Source organism: Haliotis rubra, unplaced genomic scaffold, assembly GCF_003918875.1.
Source record: "Haliotis rubra isolate DU_JTF1 unplaced genomic scaffold, ASM391887v1 Scf33, whole genome shotgun sequence".
Taxonomy (NCBI): Eukaryota; Metazoa; Mollusca; class Gastropoda; order Lepetellida; family Haliotidae; genus Haliotis; species Haliotis rubra.
Window position 1 is genome coordinate 3,243,299 of NW_025767002.1, and position 21,216 is coordinate 3,264,514.

General features: G+C 38.8%; 1 protein-coding gene across 1 annotated transcript in view; it reads right to left on the reverse strand.

Annotated features, from left to right (window-relative positions):
• Nucleotides 1-3,352: 3,352 nt before the first annotated feature.
• LOC124284177 (delphilin-like) overlaps nt 3,353-21,216 on the reverse strand; it is a 40,611-nt gene continuing 22,747 nt past the window's right edge. The window contains exons 9-23 of the mRNA XM_046720238.1: nt 20,977-21,154; nt 20,145-20,765; nt 18,752-18,855; nt 17,743-17,821; nt 16,747-16,806; nt 16,082-16,209; nt 14,587-14,655; nt 14,054-14,140; nt 13,242-13,310; nt 12,741-12,827; nt 11,639-11,768; nt 8,002-8,054; nt 7,410-7,490; nt 6,222-6,386; nt 3,353-4,129 (exon numbers count right to left, since the gene is read on the reverse strand). Coding sequence (XP_046576194.1) covers nt 4,097-4,129; nt 6,222-6,386; nt 7,410-7,490; nt 8,002-8,054; nt 11,639-11,768; nt 12,741-12,827; nt 13,242-13,310; nt 14,054-14,140; nt 14,587-14,655; nt 16,082-16,209; nt 16,747-16,806; nt 17,743-17,821; nt 18,752-18,855; nt 20,145-20,765; nt 20,977-21,154 — 1,944 coding nt within the window. The 3' untranslated portion in view covers nt 3,353-4,096. The remainder of the gene's footprint in view (nt 4,130-6,221; nt 6,387-7,409; nt 7,491-8,001; nt 8,055-11,638; nt 11,769-12,740; nt 12,828-13,241; nt 13,311-14,053; nt 14,141-14,586; nt 14,656-16,081; nt 16,210-16,746; nt 16,807-17,742; nt 17,822-18,751; nt 18,856-20,144; nt 20,766-20,976; nt 21,155-21,216) is intronic.

The following is a 21,216-nucleotide window of genomic DNA, read 5'->3' on the forward strand; positions in this document are numbered from 1 at the left end:
AGCAACAAACAAACTGAGAGCACCTGTGAAGATCCCTGTTAGAATTGTGGTCAGGCTCGCTGACATGGTTGACACGTCATCATATCCCAATTGCATAGATCGATGCTCATGATGTTAATCACTGGATTGTCTGGTCAAGACTTCATTATTTACAGACCGCTGCCATATAGCTGGAATATTGCTGAGTGTGGCGTGCGACTGATAATAAACTCAGCAACTATGTATGACAAGCAGATGAGGTCATTTACAACAACATGACCTCAAGATATCTGGATTATGAAATTTTACATCATGGTGATTAACCAGTCACAGCTGGTTTCATTGAGCTAATTATAAATGCTTTATTTCAAACAATCTGCAAAGATGAATTAGATAAAATAAATCTTGTGTGGTGTCAAAATGCAAGAGTTCTTTTCAAATTCAAACATATTTATTGACAGCTAAGGAAATACAAGCAAATAAACAATGAAAAATGAAATTTAAAAATCTAATTACAAATGAATATACAAAAACATCTTATGTTTGATCCTCAAGTACCTTAGTGGATCAGGAACATATACCATTTGGATTTGGATGTTAAGAAATCTACAAACTGTACAATTCAGTATGGGTGAGTACCTGTGAGATCTGGGTTAGAATTGATCTTCAGCAACCCATCCTTGTAAGAGGCGACTAACAGGACTGGGTGGTCAGACTCGCTGACTTGGTAGACATGACATCATATCCAGATTGTGTAGACAGATACTCATGCTGTTAATCACTGGATTGTCTGGTCCAGACTTGATTATTGACAGACCGCCACATTATAGCTGGAATATTGCTGAGTGAGGCGTTAAACAACAAACAAACAAACAAACAAACAGTATTAGAGAGTCAGACAAACTAAATGGTTTAGAAAAAACAGGAATTGCCACCAATATCCTGCAACATATTAAGATTTTGGGGGGCAATAAATAAAATGATGTCTCTGGTATCAAGCATGTATGTATGACCACTTAAAAGTGACTATAAATATTTTACAAAGCTGCTCATTTCACATGACTGCCATACAGCTGGAATATTGCTGAGTGTGCCATAAATCAACAAACTAAACGATTTGCACATGTACATAATCCCATAACGGAATTTGTGTAAAATAAAATAATTAATATGCATATTATACACAACGACCATATCATAAATATCATACTTTGCCCCACCCCTCTCCCAAACAAATAACATATGTTAAATAAGATAATACGACTTGCAACTAGTCTTGAATTGAGAATTGCATATACATACTAGTTGCTAGTTGTACTGGATAAAAACAGGTTTGAAACCACCCAGTTTGTCCTGATGCTTGAAGTTATGTAATGATCATTTAGACATGATAGAATGAACAAATGTACATTGTTGTCAGGGACATAGTAGAACTATAATGTGGGGATTCATAATGTTCTTAGGGACCGTTCATAATTTATTGCTAGGGGGGGGTGATGATGATTTTAGGGTGTGTGTGTGTGTGTGTGTTTCCACCCATTTTGTTCTGGGGGTGGGGGTGTCAGCAATTTTGTACTCATGTACTTACTTGGGGGCAGCGATATTGTACATATAAATATTTAATCATTATGTTAAAGAATTATGGGAAGGGGGAGGGGTAATTGATTTTGTACATGATATGCAAGGGGGGTGTCACTTACTATGTACCTAAATTTTAGGGAGGGTCATTCACATTGTACATGCTTCTGCATAAAAGTCATCCCCCCCCCATAAATTCTGTCAGGTTGTAATGTAAATGTATCACTGCTGATATGAAGTTTGGTAGATGAATACTGGACGGATATTAATCAATTTTCTTCCATAATATCTCTATTCAAATGTAACTGCGTACTTTAAAAATATAATATTATTAACAAAACAACTAATTAACAAAAAACAACAGTAACAATACATAGCACAATATACTAATAAAAAATACTGTGGAATGTTGCCTGCAAGTACCGGTATTAAAATGTGCACAAACATGATATGACCTGAAGGTTGCCACATGGAAAGGGTGGTCACTTGTTTACCCTAGTTTAGTTCTCTACATGGGTATACATTGAACTTACTCTCTGTGACCAAGCACCAATATTGCCTAATGCTGCTACAACCCACAGCCTTGTGGTAAGACTGCCACTACAATTAATGTTATTAGGAATGTCATTAGGATTATTATCTTGTCGCTTCTTTCTCCCTTTCCAAGGTCGCAAGAGTGATATTGTTACCATACAGATAACAACTAATAATATCAGTATTCAACCATACATACATGCAATTGTTCATTATTCTTCATGAGGTTTCTCTGAACAGTCTTAGGTATTAAAACATTCATGTATCACTCACTAGCCTTGTACTATATGACTGGTTTTAACTGATAATATTCATTGCTAGATAATAACACCAAGCTGTCTGCATGGTGACTAGAAATCTGCAGTGACTGCATATTGCTTTTGTTCTCATTGTATCTATACATGCACACTGAATGTTTCATCTATTGTGAGATATCTAGGTGTAATACTATACAAAATGCATATTTACAGGACTACGTAGCATTTACAAGGACAAAATCTGAATTTCAATATTTCACTAATCAGACCAGAATTTCGACATTTTAAGTAAATGGGCTACAGTAAGACTCCCAAGGTGAGGCAGAGTCTTGGTAGCTCGTACTGGCCATCCATTGAATACAGCTGATAACAATACAAGCATGAGATATGAAGTGACAATGCCAATATACTTGCTGATGAGGACAATGTTCCTTGCATAAGAGAGCTTGTACAGCAGCAGCAGCAGCAGGGCCAACAAGAGGGATGACACTGCAGCTGATTCTGATGCTTAAAACATCCATCAGTTTTCAAGGTGTCCTGGGATATGAACTGGTTCAGATATGTGGCTACAATCAAAGGCTCGAGTGTGGAATGTGAAGCATGTTTATTAATGGAATCAACTGGTGGCCTAATCCTACAGTTTCTGGAGATACATGGTATGTACAAATGGAGTTATTGTGACACTAGGCTATTGTTACACCTTACTAGTAGTAAGGTAACTAACGTGACATGAATATGATCTAAAATGAATGTCAATGGGTCCTTGACATAACCAATGCTGAATATAAATGATTTCGGGTCTTGTAATTCAAGGACCTGTGAAGGTTACAATGAACCTTCAGTAACCCATGCTTGTCATAAAAGGCGGTTAACAGGATCGGGTGGTCGGGATCGCTGGCTTGGTTGACACATGTCATCGTATCCCAATTGTGTAGATCAATGCTCATGATGTTGATCACTGGATTGTCTGGTCCAGACTCGATTATTTACAGACCGCTGCCATATAGCTGGAATATTGCTCAGTGCAGCGTAAAACTAAATTCACTCACTCACTTCTAATTCAAGTATTAAAACAGAAAACTGCATGGGTCCCTCGACACATTATATAAAATGTCTAACACTGTTTATGCAATTCTCAGAAGCAGTTTTGCTATAACTAAACATGTTCAGTATGTAACAAATATTACGATAATCATAGTGCTAGGATTCCTTTGTCAAAAAGGGGGTCTGTACAAGAGTTCCAAGGATAAAAAAGCTATTAGTACCTTTTCTGAGACTTGTGAAAATCTGGTACTAGCTTGTTATTTCCCCAAATCAAGCTATCATACATGACATACTCCAGATAAAGCTGTAGTTTGGAGATGACCCGTGGTGTCGATATTCCTGTGTTGGCGGAATTGTCATGCTGGGGCATTCCTGAACACTGGGTACAGTGTACTTACATAGATGGCTTTCCTGTACACCACTTACAATCAAAGCCATACATAGATGGCTTTCCTGTACACCAACTACAATCAAAGACATACATAGATGGCTTTCCTGTACACCAACTACAATCAAAGACATACATAGATGGCTTTCCTGTACACCAACTACAATCAAAGACATACATAGATGGCTTTCCTGTGCACTGCCAACATAGATGGACGTGTTTGGTACAGTTCACATGCTGAAGCTCAACAGATCAACTCAAACGTGAGGCCATATCAAATGTGCAGGGTTGTGGCAAAAGTGAGTGGCGGCTAATGTCAGTGACGCTGCAAATTGTCTCGATGTGCCTTCTGAAAAAATCAAAACAAACAAATTATAGTAGGTGAAGCATTCATAATTTTGACAGATGAACAATTATAGCAAAGTGAATTTCAAGGTGTAACACATGCAAGCAGAAAGTAGTGCAGATGGAACTGGATGATGGTCTCATTAGAAGATTTCTGCTAATAAGGACCTCTTGGGTGGATCCATTGGTGGTCAATCAGGACATCATTTGGGAACTTTGGCGAGTGAAGAACTAAATAACTGCTATTCCTAATGAAGGGGAAATTTTATGAATATCAAGTTATGACAAATAAGGAACTCTATGTTTTAGAGTATATTCTTTCTCCTACATCAGATAATGAAGGATGGAAGAGTAAGACTATACTCTGAAAATAGGACATGTTCCTCATATTGCAGACGTTGACATCCATAAAATTTCCTCCTTTATCTGTATCACTTCTAAATGCAGTTCAAAGATTTTTGGGGTATATTTGACATTAATATTGCCAACAGGTATCTCTTTTGGCTGGGATAAAAAGTAATATTTTTAAAAAAAGATATATGAGAAAAAAATATTAATTTCCACTCTCATAATATTTGGACTTGAATGTATGAAATTCCACTGTATACACCAGCATTAGTGACGAAAATGAAAATATATATACATGTATGATAAAATCAGCTTGTAATGAAGGAAAGGATTAGAAATTTAAATTAATTTAATTTCTGTAATAATGCAGAAATAAATGAAAGTTCTATCTACATATACATATACATATAAAGAACACCTTTATAACCTTTCGTAATGAACATCCATGTGTAATGAACCTGGTAGTCAGTGTGAGGTATAATGTTCTATTCACTACACTGTAGTTACAGATAGCATCGAGTTACATGTTCTGATATAGTTGACTTATATTGATTAGCTGCAACAGATGTCATAAAAGTGACTTCATCATGAAGTCAATTTGTAAAACAGATATCATTACACTGTCTGATAGAATAGTGCAGTGAAGTTGGGCTCCATTGGCATATGTGTATGTACTACTGTGAAGAAATGAAAGAACACATGATTCTTCATATCAAGGACTAATATACCGCATGTGGAGGTACAATATCGAGAAAACTTTATGGATAACAATTCCTTTATTTCATGACTGCGATGTTTAGATACACCTGCGTCCTTTACATTCCTGCTTGACAAAGATGCAAGAATCTGTATTAAAACGTCACACTCTCAAAATAGAAGTTGTTATCCATAAAGTTTGTTCAATATTGTACGTCCTAACTTCTGAGAAGACACGTGGAGGTGCTTTAAAACATGTCGTCAAAATCTGTTAAGGGACTGGCTGTTTATTATTGGGGGAGTGTTTGATTGGAGTTATATATCGTATTTTGTCATGCCCCTCAAAAATGTTTGAAATATTCTTGTTGCATATTCCTAGAATATTGGTATCTGTTAATGTTAACATATACATAAAACACATGGCAGAAAACATGCCTAACAGCCAACAATCTACCTAGATTTCACATGGAGGTTTATCAAATGACAAACCTTTAGACCAATGTAATAGACAACAGTGTCTGAAATTGTCTTGGCACCATCTCAGGCATGAATCATAATTCCCAAAGTCTATACAATGTAAATACAATTTGAACAATTCCGCTGACTATATACAATGATAGAAAAACATAAATGAAAAAAGTCTATAACACCCGGCGATGTCTCAGCGATAACCTCAGTGATAAACAAGATCAATATTCCCCCCAAACCCCCCGACTATGGAGTCAGGTGGGGAGGCCTACAGCACACAATGTTTCTGATGACATGCATGTCCTTCAAACATTTTCTTCGTTGACATATAATCTGATGGGAATTTATTTTTAATCTTTTATCTGACATTCTTGGGGACAGATGATTGTTTTCAAACAAATCTAACCTCAGCTTTCACATCTGACAACATCAGACGGTCATCCCCTAAATTCATTTTATCGCAACCAACCTACACCTCCTCCATAAACCCATCAACATCCATAACATGTAGTTGGTATCTACTCTAAGCTGAAATTTACACGAGGGCTGTCAGTATGGGGAGGAACATAATTCCCACAACACACCTCAAACTTAATAACGAACTGGTTGAATATTCCGAACATGTCGCTTGTGTCCATCTTGTTGGGATCCTCCCCGAAGTACTGCACCATGTCGTGGAACGCCTCCATGGCGGTAGTCTGAAGACGGGACATCGACTGCACCTCACTGGTGGCACGCCCAATGAATTTCTGTGGGAAACTCAGGAAAAATATTGATAAAACTATTCCAGAAGCATGTGTACCTTGCAAAACTAACTATACCTACATGAGGAAATTTTACCTAAAGGGACATTTTCACAATATAAAACTAACTGAATCAAAAGTAAATTAAAGATTTTGTAGTGTCATATAAATATTACACAATTTGATCTCAATTATCTCCCTTTGATGATGACGCTGGTGACATAATATGAGTAATGATGTATGCATACCTTCTAGATATTATCTAGAAGGTATGCATACATCATTACTCTGTACTTTCAAGAAGCAACATACATAATCATTTTTTTAACATCAGAACATATATTAAATGTAAATAGAAATGATACTATGTAAACAGAAGTAACAAAATCCACCTATACTTCAACTGAGGTTGTAAACAACCAGTGTCTGGTATATGTATTCTCGCATCTGTCTACTGGTCTGTAAGACTGACTGACTGAGTTTGGTTTTACGCTGCTTTTAGCAATATTCCAGCAACATCATGGCGGGGGACACCAGAAATGGGCTTCACACATTGTACCCATGTGGGGATTCGAACCCGGGTCTTCGGCGTGACGAGCCAACGCTTTAACCACTAGGCTACCCCACCGCCCCTGGTCTGTAAGAGGGTTAGTTTAAACATATAGTAGCTGATCTAAGGTTCAGAAGGGAGTCCTACTGTGTATCTCGCTTGTCACTATTACCATTTCAATGTAAGCACAATGAGAAATTTTATCCATTTTGTAGCATTCATTTCAATCATATTTTCGTAACTCAGAAGATAATGAAAAGTAATTTCAAAGCTGCCACAGCTGATACAAATACTGGATTATTTTAACAGGTGGCAGTACAATTCATCACACAGAAAGATGTCTGCATGAGATAAGTTGTTCCCAAATGAATGCACTGGGACAATTGATCCCATTTTCTGCTTGATGCAGTTTATCTTCTTGACGCTTGTATGACTGAAACCTTATGTAATACTGAGTGGTTACTAACAGTAAAGGATACACCAATGACGTCATTGAATCTGTCGGTGATGCCGGCAGGTGGTTGGTGCCCCTTCATCTTCTCCAGGGTGCTGGAGATTTCCTGTAATTACCATGGAAGCATCAGACAAACTTCATATATCTAGACCCGTGAAGATCCGGGTTAGAATTGGTCTTCAGCAACCCATGTCATAAGAGGCGACTAACGGGATCGGGTGGTCAGGCTCGCTGACTTGGTTGACACATGTCATCATATCACAATTGCATAGATCGATGTTCATGCTGTTTATCACTGGATTGCCTGGTCCAGACTCGATTATTTACAGACTGCCGCCATATAGCTGGAATATTGCTGAGTCAGGAGTAGAGCAACAAACAAACAAACAAACAAAATCAAACATCTACATATATTTGTGAGATATTTGACAGGCTATATCTGTGAATGGGTGAACATGATGACATAAATCTGTTAAATGTTAGGTTAGATAAATCTCATTTGACATTGATTCAAGTGACCTTGTACAAGTTGACTGTTTATGTATTGTTAAAAGGAACCTGCTATATTTATATACCATCCTGTCAGAATGTATGGTTATAGAATGAAGGTGCTGTACCTGTACTGCCTTTCTGAGATCCAGTAACTCCTGCTGGAGCAGAACGTTGGACACTGCAATAGAAACAATACTTATAGCATACTCATTGTCAACACTTATAGCATACTCATTGTCAACACTTATAGCATACTCATTGTCAACAGTTATAGCATACTCATTGTCAACACTTATAGCATACACATTGTCAACAGTTATAGCATACTCATTGTCAACAGTTATAACATACTCTTTGTCAACACTTATAGCATGCTCATTGTCAACATACACATTGTCAACAGTTATAGCATACTCATTGTCAACAGTTATAGCATACTCATTGTCAACAGTTATAGCATACTCATTGTCAACACTTATAGCATACTCATTGTCAACAGTTATAGCATACTCATTGTCAACACTTATAGCATACTCATTGTCAACACTTATAGCATCAACATTATAGCATACTCATTGTCAACACTTATAGCATACTCATTGTCAACACTTATAGCATACTCATTGTCAACACTTATAACATACTCATTGTCAACACTTATAGCATACTCATTGTCAACACTTATAGCATACTCATTGTCAACAGTTATAGCATACTCATTGTCAACACTTATAGCATACTCATTGTCAACACTTATAGCATACTCTTTGTCAACACTTATAGCATACTCATTGTCAACAGTTATAGCATACTCATTGTCAACACTTATAACATACTCTTTGTCAACACTTATAGCATACACATTGTCAACACTTATAGCATACTCATTGTCAACACTTATAGCATACTCATTGTCAACACTTATAGCATACTCATTGTCCACACTTATAACATACGACCGCCTCCGTGGTGTAGTTGTTAGAGCGTCCGCCCGGAGAGCGGAAGGTCACGGGTTCGATCCCTGACTGCGTCATACCAAGAGACGTTAAAATATGCTACTTGTTGGTCCCTGCCTGGCGCTCGGCATTAATGGGTACACCAAGGACTGGTCGGCTCGGAGTCAGTATAATGTCTCTGAGTGGGGTATTCATGCTTCACTGTGGTATGGTATCTCAGTGGGCTAGCACTATAAAACCAGCTTCAGTCTGGGCTAGTACAAGCAGCCGCACATACACATACACACACATGCACGTCGTCATATGAGCGAAATATTCTCAAGCACGACGTTAAACCCAATTTCACCTCACTTATAGCATACTCATTGTCAACAGTTATAGCATACTAATTGTCAACACTTACAGCATAAGTGTGGTCAACACTCATAACATACTAATTGTCAACACTTACAGCATACTCATTGTTAACACTTATAACATACTCATTGTCTGGGTTAAAATATTGATCTTCATTAACCCATGCTTGTCGTACAGGGCGACTATCGGGATCGGATGGTCAGGCTCGTTGACTTGGTTGACACATGTCATCGGTTCCCAATTGCGCAGATCGATGCTCTTGCTACTGATCACTGGATTGTCTGGTCCAGACTCGATTATTTACAGACCGCCACCATATAGCTCGAATATTGCTGAGTGCGGCCTAAAACTAAACTCACTCACTTAACACATACTCATTGTCAACACTTACAGCATACACATTGTCAACACTTACAGCATACACATTGTCAACACTTACAGCATACACATTGTCAACAGTTATAACATACTCATTGTCAACACTTGAATCATACTCATTGTCAACAGTTATAACATACTCATTGTCAACACTTGAATCATACTCATTGTCAACAGTTATAACATACTCATTGTCAACACTTGAAGCATACTCATTGTCAACAGTTAGAACATACTCATTGTCAACACTTATAACATACTCATTGTCAACATTGTCAACACTTGAAGCATACTCAATAGCATACTCATTGTCAACAGTAATAGCATACTCATTGTCTACAGTTAAAACATCCTCATTGTCAACAGTTATTACATACACATTGTCACAGTTTGCATACTCATTGTCAACACTTATAACATACTCATTGTCAACAGTTATAGCATACTCATTGTCAACACTTATAACATACTCATTGTCAACAGTTATAGCATACTCATTGTCAACACTTATAGCACTCATTGTCAACAGTTATAGCATACTCATTGTCAACACTTATAGCATACTCATTGTTACTATGTGGGTCAGCTTAGCAAACAGTTCAAAATGATCAATTACTGAGTACTAATCCAGACTAATGCTGCTTATAAAGTGCAGGCCCACTCAGACACCATGCTGCAGTTCAACATGGTTACTGAACTCAGTTACAGTATACTGACTCTGACTAACCAGTGCTTGTTTTATTCTGTTAATTCACAGCACCAGGGCCCCGTTTCACAAAACTCTCGTACGCCTAAGATCTCGTAACTTTCCTCGTAGCATACCTACCTCCTATACTATAACATAGAATTACGATAGTCGTGGCCTACGAGAGCTTTGTGAAACGGGGCCCAGGATGGTACCAAGTACCATTTTTGAACATCTTTTGGCATGATGCAGATAGGGATAGAACCATCGACCTTCCTCTCTATTATGGGTGGGTATTGCAAGGAATTTTCATATTGCGATAAATTGTGATGCGAAAGCATATATTGCGATATGTATTGCAATATATTGCAAGAAGTTTTCTTAAACAAAAAATACGTATAATCGAGTTAATGCTTGATTTACAAAGTAAAAACACAACAAAATCACAATGCTTGATTAGGCGTTAATAAAAACTTTTAATCATGACAAAATAAAAATGTAAATAATGTTTGGCACAAATGAAACAAAGAAAGGAATAATTTAAAAAAACGGAAATATCTGAAGATTTCCCATTCTCTTCCCACAGAGGTTACTCCTGTCATATCTTCCTACATAACCTCTGTTCTAATACGACCCTTTCTTGGTGTCAGCGTTCAAGGGCTCGTGATTGGAGACAAGCCCGATTTAGTTGTGCAATCAGCGGCGTTGTTTCAAAAGTGATCATTCGCAAGGCCTCGGTAATTTCCATTATGCCCGGAAAACTAGAACCTCTTCCGGTAGCGATGCGCCAAGCGTTTCTTCTAGACAGAACTCAGTCATGTAATGGTATCAATGGCGTCTCCATAGCCCTCGTTGACAAGCGGACAAGCTAGCCATTAAGCGTCTTGTGTGTAACATCAACACAATTCCCGGCAGATGGGGATATTTGTGGCCCGCATTTGCTTGTGTTAGTCAAATTGAATCTAAATTCGATGTAACCGTGTTCTGATTGGATAGAAAGAAGGGAGATAATTTGTGTTTGCGATCTTTTGCCGCTAGGGGATTTTCACGAGGACGGGAAATATGGCGTATTAGAACAGAGGTTATGTAGGAAGATATGACAGGAGTAACCTCTGTGGGAAGAGAATGAAGATTTCCGAGTGTTACGAAGTTTTCCGAATGCATGTTAAAATACCGGTTTTCGATCTGCGTATCGTAATACGTATCGTTTTCATGTCTGAACCGGTAAATACCGGTAAACCGGTTATATTGCGCAGCCCTACTCTCTATGAGAGGATGCGGACAAACTACATGTCATTTCAGTTAGGGGAAATACACTTAACCTTAATACATGGTCTGCTATGTATGGGAGAGAGATCTGAAACAAGATATAACAAGGAGCAGTACCTTTACTAGCTTTAGAAACTGAGTTAATTTCCTCGCTGAGTGTGATGAGCTCCGGGAACTTGGTCTTGATGGTGTCCACCAGTACGTGGAGGAAGGTCAGCTTGTTGTCGCTTGTCTTTGTAACGTCCAGCTGGGATATAAACATTACCATCATATACAACTGCCTCCATATCGACAAACCACAGTTTTATTTCACTCATCGATGGATATGGTGGAATCGATCACTTGAATTCTTGAGAGATATTGAAACATATTAATCACATAAATGACGTTGTAATGATGTCTCACACATGAAACTGGAATTGGTTCTGAAGTCAAACATTTCTGTTAGAACTTCCAACAAATATCACAATATATTTACTGTTTAGTTTTTACTGCTGTTTGCAAAAATCTTCTTAAACAAGAGTCAAACTGGAAATCATTCGGTAGCGAAACCAGGACTCCAGATCATTTTTCAACATCAGGAGTACGTACTCCTTATTTTTTCAATATATGAGTACTGGAAAACAATAAAAGTACATTTAGAGTACTGAATGGAATTTAATGGTGAATCATTAAACTTGTGCTTCGTTTCATATATGCATGACAGCATTGCTACTCTGGTGTAAATGGTCAATAAACAATTAAACAATACTTTTTCAGATAAATATGTCTGTAAATGATGCTAAGACCGTACACAATTGCTGTGGTGCGATATCTGCTGCGTTTTCTAAATTATTTCCTACTGTATTGTGTCTATTTTTTATCCGTACATACGACAATACGGCCATTATCTGTAGCCCTGGAAACACTTCTTAATGACCATTCAACAAATATCATTATCAATGCTTGCATCTCCATGTTAATTTTTACTGCTGTTTAGTCAAGCATTATAGTTTTATCATTGTGTCACCTTGATTTGGGAGGTCAAAAAGTGAACTGATCAAGTTGCAGACATATAAGGTTGGTAAACCACGCAAGCAGACTCGTAATTAGGGTGAACTCATTAGATTCTGGCTTGACAAAGGGACAAAACTCTGCAAAGCAAACTATGGCATCTTGTACATCTCAGAGATGGCCTATCATTACCTGTAGATGATGAGAGGGATGTGTGTTGACTTACCTGTGTGAGGAAGGTGACTCTGAAGCCAGCTGCTTCTCCAACTCTCTGGTTGCCCTTGTTCATGTAGTTCCCCATCGCCAGGATCAGCTGAAACAAGGCATCACGTGATCATAGGGCACAATTCTTCACTGATGTTAACAGTCATTGTTGACGGTGACAACATACTTTGATGCCATTTTGCTTTATACATGAAAGATTGAATCATAACTGGATTGCAAAAGTAAAAATATCCAGTCTGTAAACAGGCAAAGCATTAACACAGTCAGATGGTTTGACACTCATCTAACTGTTTAAATCAAATCTTAATTTAATCAGTTAAACATGACTGTTGTGAAGGGTCTTCAGAGCTGACATGATGTCTCTTCACTCCTCTAACAAAGTTCTCCCTTTTTGTCAGTGATAATGATATAACTTCATCATAGGTTTAGGGACAAAAATCATCTTAAACAAACATATAGCCGTGTCGCAACAGTTCTATTACTCTACAATATTTTGTCTTACCTCTAAAATCTTTGCCAACTTCTTGCTCTCTTTCATTTCTACTGATGCTGTCTTGATGAAATGCAGATTCTGAAAAAAGGTCAAATGATTAGTTTAAAATATACAGGCTCACAACTGTTCTGAAGTTCATGCAAACAAATGTACCAAATGCAGAGCCTCCTTTCACAAAGCACTATGTTGATTGTAAGTCACGAAGGAAACCTTAGTGCAATGTTAAAGAATGGGAGTTAAGGTTAACCTTCGTAAAGGGAGAAAATAGGGGCTCAAGCTGACAATGTTTTCAAGGCAGTTCAAGTAAAATCTGAATATTGTCTGAATATATTGGATATGTTGATACAGTTCTCACAGACGTTGCTGACATTGTTTAGATGTGACTGGCTTGTATACTAAACACTACAATATTGTGATTGTGTTTAGTTTTATGCCGCACTCAGCAATATTACAGCTATATGGCAGCAGTCTGTAAATAATCAAGACTGGACTAGACAATCCAGTGATTAACAGCATGAGCATCAATCTACACAACTGGGATACGATGACACGTGTCAGACAAGTCAGCGAGTCTGACCACCTGATCCCGTTAGTCGCCTCTTACGACAAGCATGGGTTACTGAAGATCAATTCTAACCCGGATCTTCACAGGTCGAAGACTACAATAGCAGGTGGAGTGTTCATGGGATCCAGTAAATGCTGACAGTTGGAAAAACCTACTTTGTGGTTTGTAATGGTATATGTGTCTTTGATTTCTGGACCCATACCCAACATGGATCATCCAAGATGGACCAACGTATTAAGGGGAGATAACTTTTTACCTCCTTCATTTCAGAGATTTTCTCCTCAAAGTTTGTCTTGAACAGCATAGCGTGGAGTCGCGATTGGTACCCTGGAATCCTGCTCATCTGGAGATTAAAACCACAAAGGGTCATCACGAAATCAAATGACATCATACAAGGAAAAATGGTTCCTGTATTCTCACAATGAAAATCAAATTGTATCAGTTAAACAACTACAAAATAATTCTGCAAGTAATAATCCTGTTTGTTTAGGAAGGGCAGCAGTAGTAGGGCCATTCATCACATTCCCAGAATGAGTGAGTTAGATTTTACATTTTCTACAGCGTTTCACCCTAACACTTAAAAATGTCTAAGACAGCAAGGAGATGGTACTTTTAGCTCCTTGACTTCTCCATATTCAACATCCACGTTTACAAACTGGTTTCCTTATCAGGTGACTTATGTGCGAAACATAGAACACTAGTGGCCCAAGCCTGCATGCTGCTTGTATGAGTGCTTCATCTACCTTGTGGCGCCATATCAAGCATGTGCGTGGCAAACTAGTGGATTACCTCATACGTGAACTGGTCAGGTTTGCTAAGATCTTCAATGTCTCCCTTGAAATCACCATAGCTGGCCATCTGACAAGAGTGGGTTAAAAAAAATAGATGAATAAGCTGTATGAATCTTCATAACAGAAAAAATATGTTGACCTACATCAAAAGAATACTTGAAACAATGGGTCACACTTCCTGAGTCTTGGGGGCGGTGGGGTAGTCTAGTGGTTAAAGCGTTGGCTCGTCACGCCGAAGACCCGGGTTCGAATCCCCACATGGGTACAATGAGTGAAGCCCATTTCTGGTGTCACCCGCCGTGATATTGCTGGAATATTGCTAAAAGCGGCGTAAAACCAAACTCAGTCAGTCAGTCAGTCCTGAGTCTTGGTGTGTCAATTCCTTCACTGCTAGGCTGCCTACTAGAAATGTTTTGGGGAACATTTTTCGCAAACGTGAGGAGCTGAGAAGAATTATTTTACATATTGTTAGTTTAAAAAAATAAAGAAATTGTTAGTTTAAAAAAATAAAGAATGGTGATGAGCGTCTGAGGTACAATATATATTTTGTCCCCACCAGTCATACCAGTAAACAAAACTGGACACACATTGAACGTGGCTCTTGAATATAATGTCAACTGTCAAGCATGGATAACAGAAACACAAGAGGAATTTGAAAAAAATAAATCAATGAGAAAAAAGACTGATACAAAGGATAAAGTGACACGCCAATGATCGATAGAAACCATTTCTTTTTTAGCCTATTGTAATCATGTAACCTTGGACACGACAATTCTTCCTCAGTCAGTGCCATTGTTTTAAAAATAAAGTATATTTCGTAAGTAAATATGGAGGAAAAGTGATGTGGGGAGTTTTAGAGTTCATGATTACAAGATCTTAACAATCCTTGACTGCATAATTCCACAGTGTCTCAGTGCAAAACTTACCTCTAACATTTCATGCATCTTGTGGCCTGTTATTTTCAGTGGGTTAATAAGTGGCAAGTGAATCAGTGTCAATCTAATGTTTCAGTGTCAAAGTGAACACGATTACATGGTATTGCGAAAAACAAACTTTTTCTTTCAAGAGGGAATATAATTCATTGCCTGGTCCTATGTATGCTTCAGGTTTAAACATTCCAGTAAGTACAATGTGTGGAAGTGAGACGTTATCTCTGTGGATTTAAGATACAAGTAATCTTTCACTGCTAGACTGATTCACATAATACCCGAGTCAGCAGAAAATTGTGGTTTTGAATTGCTTGAATTAGGATTGGCAACTGGTCTCAATGTCGCCCCCTTTAAAATTTGCATTTCAAACCACTTATTAAAGGTTAAGGATACATGATTCTTTAATGTTACTACAGGTAACCTTTCCATTACATGACAGATTAAAATAGAACCGGTGGACCTTAGCTTTTCTTGAGTAGTATACTTGACTTTCCTAAACTAGACTTTCACAACAGAAATCTACATCATTCTGGTACAAATATTTGGTAAAAGTCTTGAGGTTACCTCTGTCCCATTCGGAGAGTAAGCCAGGAGTTGTTTAATGAGCTCCGGAGTCAAGATGTGTTCATCCATCCGATACAGGGCCTCCTTCATCTTGGCTCCGGTCATCTTCAGGTGACCCATCAGAATGGCTGCCAACAGACAGCAGAATACAGTACAGGGACAGAACCTGCTCCCAACACTTACCTGGATCTATCACTTTGCCAGTCCTTGGGACATTCAGTAAAAACACTGACTACCATGGTACCAGAAACTAATAAAACCTAGGTATTTGTGAAACTCAACTTCATGACTGGGCAAACTTAATCTGACAAGGAGAGCCTGAAGAAATGATTCACAGAGCCTCAGTGGAATGTTTTTTGTGTCCATTTGAACTTTTTGTGGGTACAAATACTTCAACCTTCATGACCTCAGACAAATTTCAACTTGTGAAGATCTGGGATAGAATTGGTTTTAGCAACCCATGCTTGTTGTAAGAAGCGACTAATGGGATCGGGTGTCATTGTATCCCATTTGCGTAGATGTCTATCACTGGATTGTCTGGTCCAAACTTGATTATTTACTGACTGTAGCCATATAGCTTGAATATTGCTCAGTGAGGCATTAAAAAACAAACAAATAATCCTACATAATTTCAGGACAAACTGCTGTGGATGGGATATACTTACACACATTGTAGGCTTTCTTTGGATTAAGAATACAGAGCTCCTGTCGCTTCTCATGAAAATCTGAAATCCAGACAAGGGACAGACCATAAGTGATGGACTTTGTCTAAATATTTTGACAAAAAGCCCTGTACCCATGTCTTCTGAATCTTAGTATCAAATTAACATCCATTCTTGCTGCCATAGGTAGGGACAAGTGAAAATCTGTTTTAGAAATGGTCTTCAGCAGCAGATGCTTTTCGCAGGAGGTGACTAACAGGATCGAGTTGATACATGTCATAGTATACCAATCATGTGGATTGATGCTCATGATGTCAGTCACTGGATTCTCAGGTCCAGACTTGAGTATTTACAGACCAGCATCATATATTGGGAAATTACTGCATTCAGTATAAATAAGAAACAAATAGACAAACAGAAAGACCATAGGTAGGCAGGCGTGTAGCAAGCCAATTGTTTTATGTAAGCCGGATAGGTTGCAAAACTTTATATTTAGATAGCATGGAGGGCTTGTCCAACCTTTTTAGCAACAATCATGTGTAAGCCCGGGCCTTTTTTCATAGTGGTAGCTACGCCCCTGGTAGGAGCTTTCTTTAGAACATGATCAGTTTTCTTTGTGGTAGTACCGGTACATTTAGGTCCCAAGTTCTGATGATGCATGTAGAGCACTGTCCATATGTAATAGTTTCTTCTACTTCTATTGGGGCGGTGGGGTAGCCTAGTGGTTAAAGCGTTGGCTCGCCACGCCGAAGACCCGGGTTCGAATCCCCACATGGGTACAATGTGTGAAGCCCATTTCTGGTGTCCCCCGCCATGATGGTGCTGGAATATTGCTAAAAGCGGCGTAAAACCAACCTCAGTCAGTCAGTCTACTTCTATTGATACATGTTGGCACTAATGGATCAGTTCCAGATTCTAACGCTAATCTTACTACAAAGCTGTGATCTGTGCCCTCACACGTGACAAAGAAGCCCTCTCAACCTAATCTGGGTGACTTACGTGTTTTCTGCATCTTGGTACTAAACTGATTTTCCAGCTCCATATGCTTGACCATCTTTTCCAGGGAAGCATTGTCTTTCTGAAAGTTGGAACATTGTCATGCAGGATGATAATCTATCAATGCCAGAGATGAACTGCATCATGCTTTTACAACAGGGATAATCATTACCCAATCGGTAGAGATCACAGAGACTGATAATCGTTAACTAAATATCAATCAATTATTGATGAATAGAAGTAACTTTGAGCAAAAATGCCAAAAATTGTCGGAAAAAATGTATACATTTCACATCACTGGTGTTAGTGGTGACATGTTCATCCACAGATAACTAATAAAACAGCATAATGATTATTTAATAAAGACCTAACCTTGAGTATTGTGTGCATATATTGAAACTTTATTTTATCACCAAATTTTATGTAGAATATTATCAATGACACAATTTTCATATTGATATTCATTAATAATGGTATTGACAATTGTTCTGGTTATTGATCTTTTTAGCCAGCCCTACGAGTAGTTACATCCAGTCAGTATTGTATTTATCACATGAAATACACAGATAAGGACCCAAATTGAAATTCTGTAGTTGTATGTATGTGCAGAACATATTCAATAGTTACTATCAAACAAATGAGGACAGCTCTGTGTGAACTGAATGGCTGCAGGATTGAACTTCAACAGAAAAAATCACTTAATCTGATTGGATGAATATTGTGAATGTGAACCCCTTAGATTCAAGTGCAATTTCTAACTATATTTCTCTATAATATTAAACATCTGTGTCTATGTGCAAACTGTCTTTGGAGTCATGTTTCTTTAAAAGATAGTAGCAGGGACCATATATAATAAACATAATTGTTAGATATTAGACGGATGTATTTCTGAAAACTGTTTTGGCCTTGCAGGACCCAATATTCATAGAGCTACTCACATTGATATTCCAGCAAGTTCTCCGAAGCTACTCATATTAACATTCCATATCAATTAGTCTCTGGAACTACTCACATTGACATTTCTCCATATTGTGTTCTCCACAATGTTGTTGTCCAGCTTCTCCCAGTTGATCCTCTTCACGTTCATGCCGCCCGGCTCTATCTTACTGCTGGGACCTGTGGAATCGGAACAGTATGCAGACAATATGTCATACAGACTTAACAATAGTAGGAGAATGGAAACATATAAACCAACATTGTAAACCAAAAGTCACTGTGTTCTTTAATCTGATTGGTTGAAAAACGTGATCAAATGGTATTCGATTCCTGGAAATTCGCTGCGTATTAATACATACAAACATCGCTCACACCATTGTATTGTTACGTCGTCAGCTGTGATGACGTCATTAAAATCATATTGTGACGTAAAGTCCGAATGACGTCACAAATGGCCAGTTCCAGATGCTACCATGGGAGACAGCCGAAACGGCAGGCTGATGACATTTCATTGCTGTACCTGTACTCGATGTCAATGAGTGCAGACACAAAAACGTGTGTAGACCTTTTGGTTTACTTTTGTGTTTACAATGTCGATAAACATCATGTGTTGGCCAATTTCGGGGTGTTATTGAGTATTTGAAGCACAGGAATATTTCATTTGAAACCTCCGGCTGACGCCGACGGTTCCAAATAATTTCCTGTGCTTCAAATACTCAATAACACCCGGAAATTGGCCAACACGCGATGTTTATCTCCTAATTGTAACATTGTTTTACTTGGGTGTACTTGTTACTGAAAATGACACAATATACTGATGAAAATAGACCAGTTAAATACTCTGGGGTCTTTTATTTTATCCCTGATATTTCATAGGAAATTAGGTTTCTGTCTCAGATTTGAAACATTGGTCAGTGGTCAGATGTTCATGAACACAGAGCTGATGTCACATGACCACAGGATTGATGCCACACAGGCAAAGAGGTCATGTCACATGACCATAAAGTTGATGTCACATGACCATAGAGCTGATGTCACATGACCCCATTCAGCTGATATCACATGACCATAGAACTGATGTCGCATGACCATAAAACTGATATCAGATAACCGCAGAGGAAATGTCACCAAACCAACAGGATTACGAGTCGAGCCTGTATTACTAAATGTGGTTCAACCTGTACCTGATGACACAGGTACAAACACTCCACAAGCAGTATTTTCTGCCCAGAGTCTACACCTTTGTTGCTGCTTTACTGTACACTATCAGGGGCGGTGGGGTAGCCTAGTGGTTAAAGCGTTTGCTCATCATGCCAAAGACCTGGGTTCGATTCCCCACATGGGCACAATGTGTGAAGCCCATTTCTGGTGTCCCCCCGCCGTGATATTGGTGGAATATTGCTAAAAGCGGCGTAAAATTAAACTCAGTCAGTCAGTACACTATCATAAGCAAGGAGATGGAACTTTACCTGGTGGTGGTGGAGGAGGTGGTGGTGGTGGCGGCGGGGGGGGCGGCGGTGGTGGTGGTGCTTGTGCTGGTGCAGCAAACGTACTATTCCGAGTTGTGGCATTACTACTGGATCTGGACACTCGGTTGTTCTGGGCAGTTACACTACTCCCTGACCTCGACACAACCCCATTGACTGCAGCCTGGTCACTCTTGGTCACTATGGTAATGTTATTGGTCCTGGGGCCCAAAACACCATTAGTCTGATGACTCTTGTTGACCACGGGTCGCTCGAGTTCTTCTGCCTCAGCAGCCATCACAGCATCTAGTTCCTTCAGGGCCACCATGGCCTTCTGGTTGAACGTGTCCCCAGAGTAGCTGGATAAGTCCCTATCTGTGTGATAGTCCGTTTCATCTGTACTATAAAACACATGGTTGCCGACAGAGCTCTGCGACGATTCATTTGAGGTGGTGTGGCTCACATTATTATGAATCTTTACCTCTGTGGACACTCCATTTGGGATGTTGCCATGGGAACTATGCTTTACCTGTTCCTGGTACCCGATCGGGATAACAGTTACAAATCGCTTCGAGTCTGGAGATTCTCCATTTGCGAACAGGGGACTGCCATTAGAATCACCTGCTAAGAATGCAAGAAAACACAATGTACAAACTGTTGATAACAACATTTAACATACATCATCATCAAAACTATATTATTAATCAACTGGACACTCATACTGACTTCATAGATAAATACCTAACTGGCTCTCATGACAATTTCCTCATATGCAACCTGGTAACCTACGTAACAGTGACAAACTTGTCCTGGGTTCCAGAAACAGATCTCTTACCAATAAGAACCGTCCGGCTCATAAGTGCCTCCCTGACATCTTGCACAGCCTTCCTCGTCTGCTCCAACTCCCGCAGTAGGGCACGCTCAGACCTCTCCTTGTGATCTTTGGATTTTGGTCGCCACTCGATAGATTCAGAAGAAGCTGAACTGGTCTGTTCCTCATCATCAGACAATGACTGAATGACCATGAAAATGCGGAATGGTGATTTACTTCAGTTTGTGTTTCAGTAAGCCTATA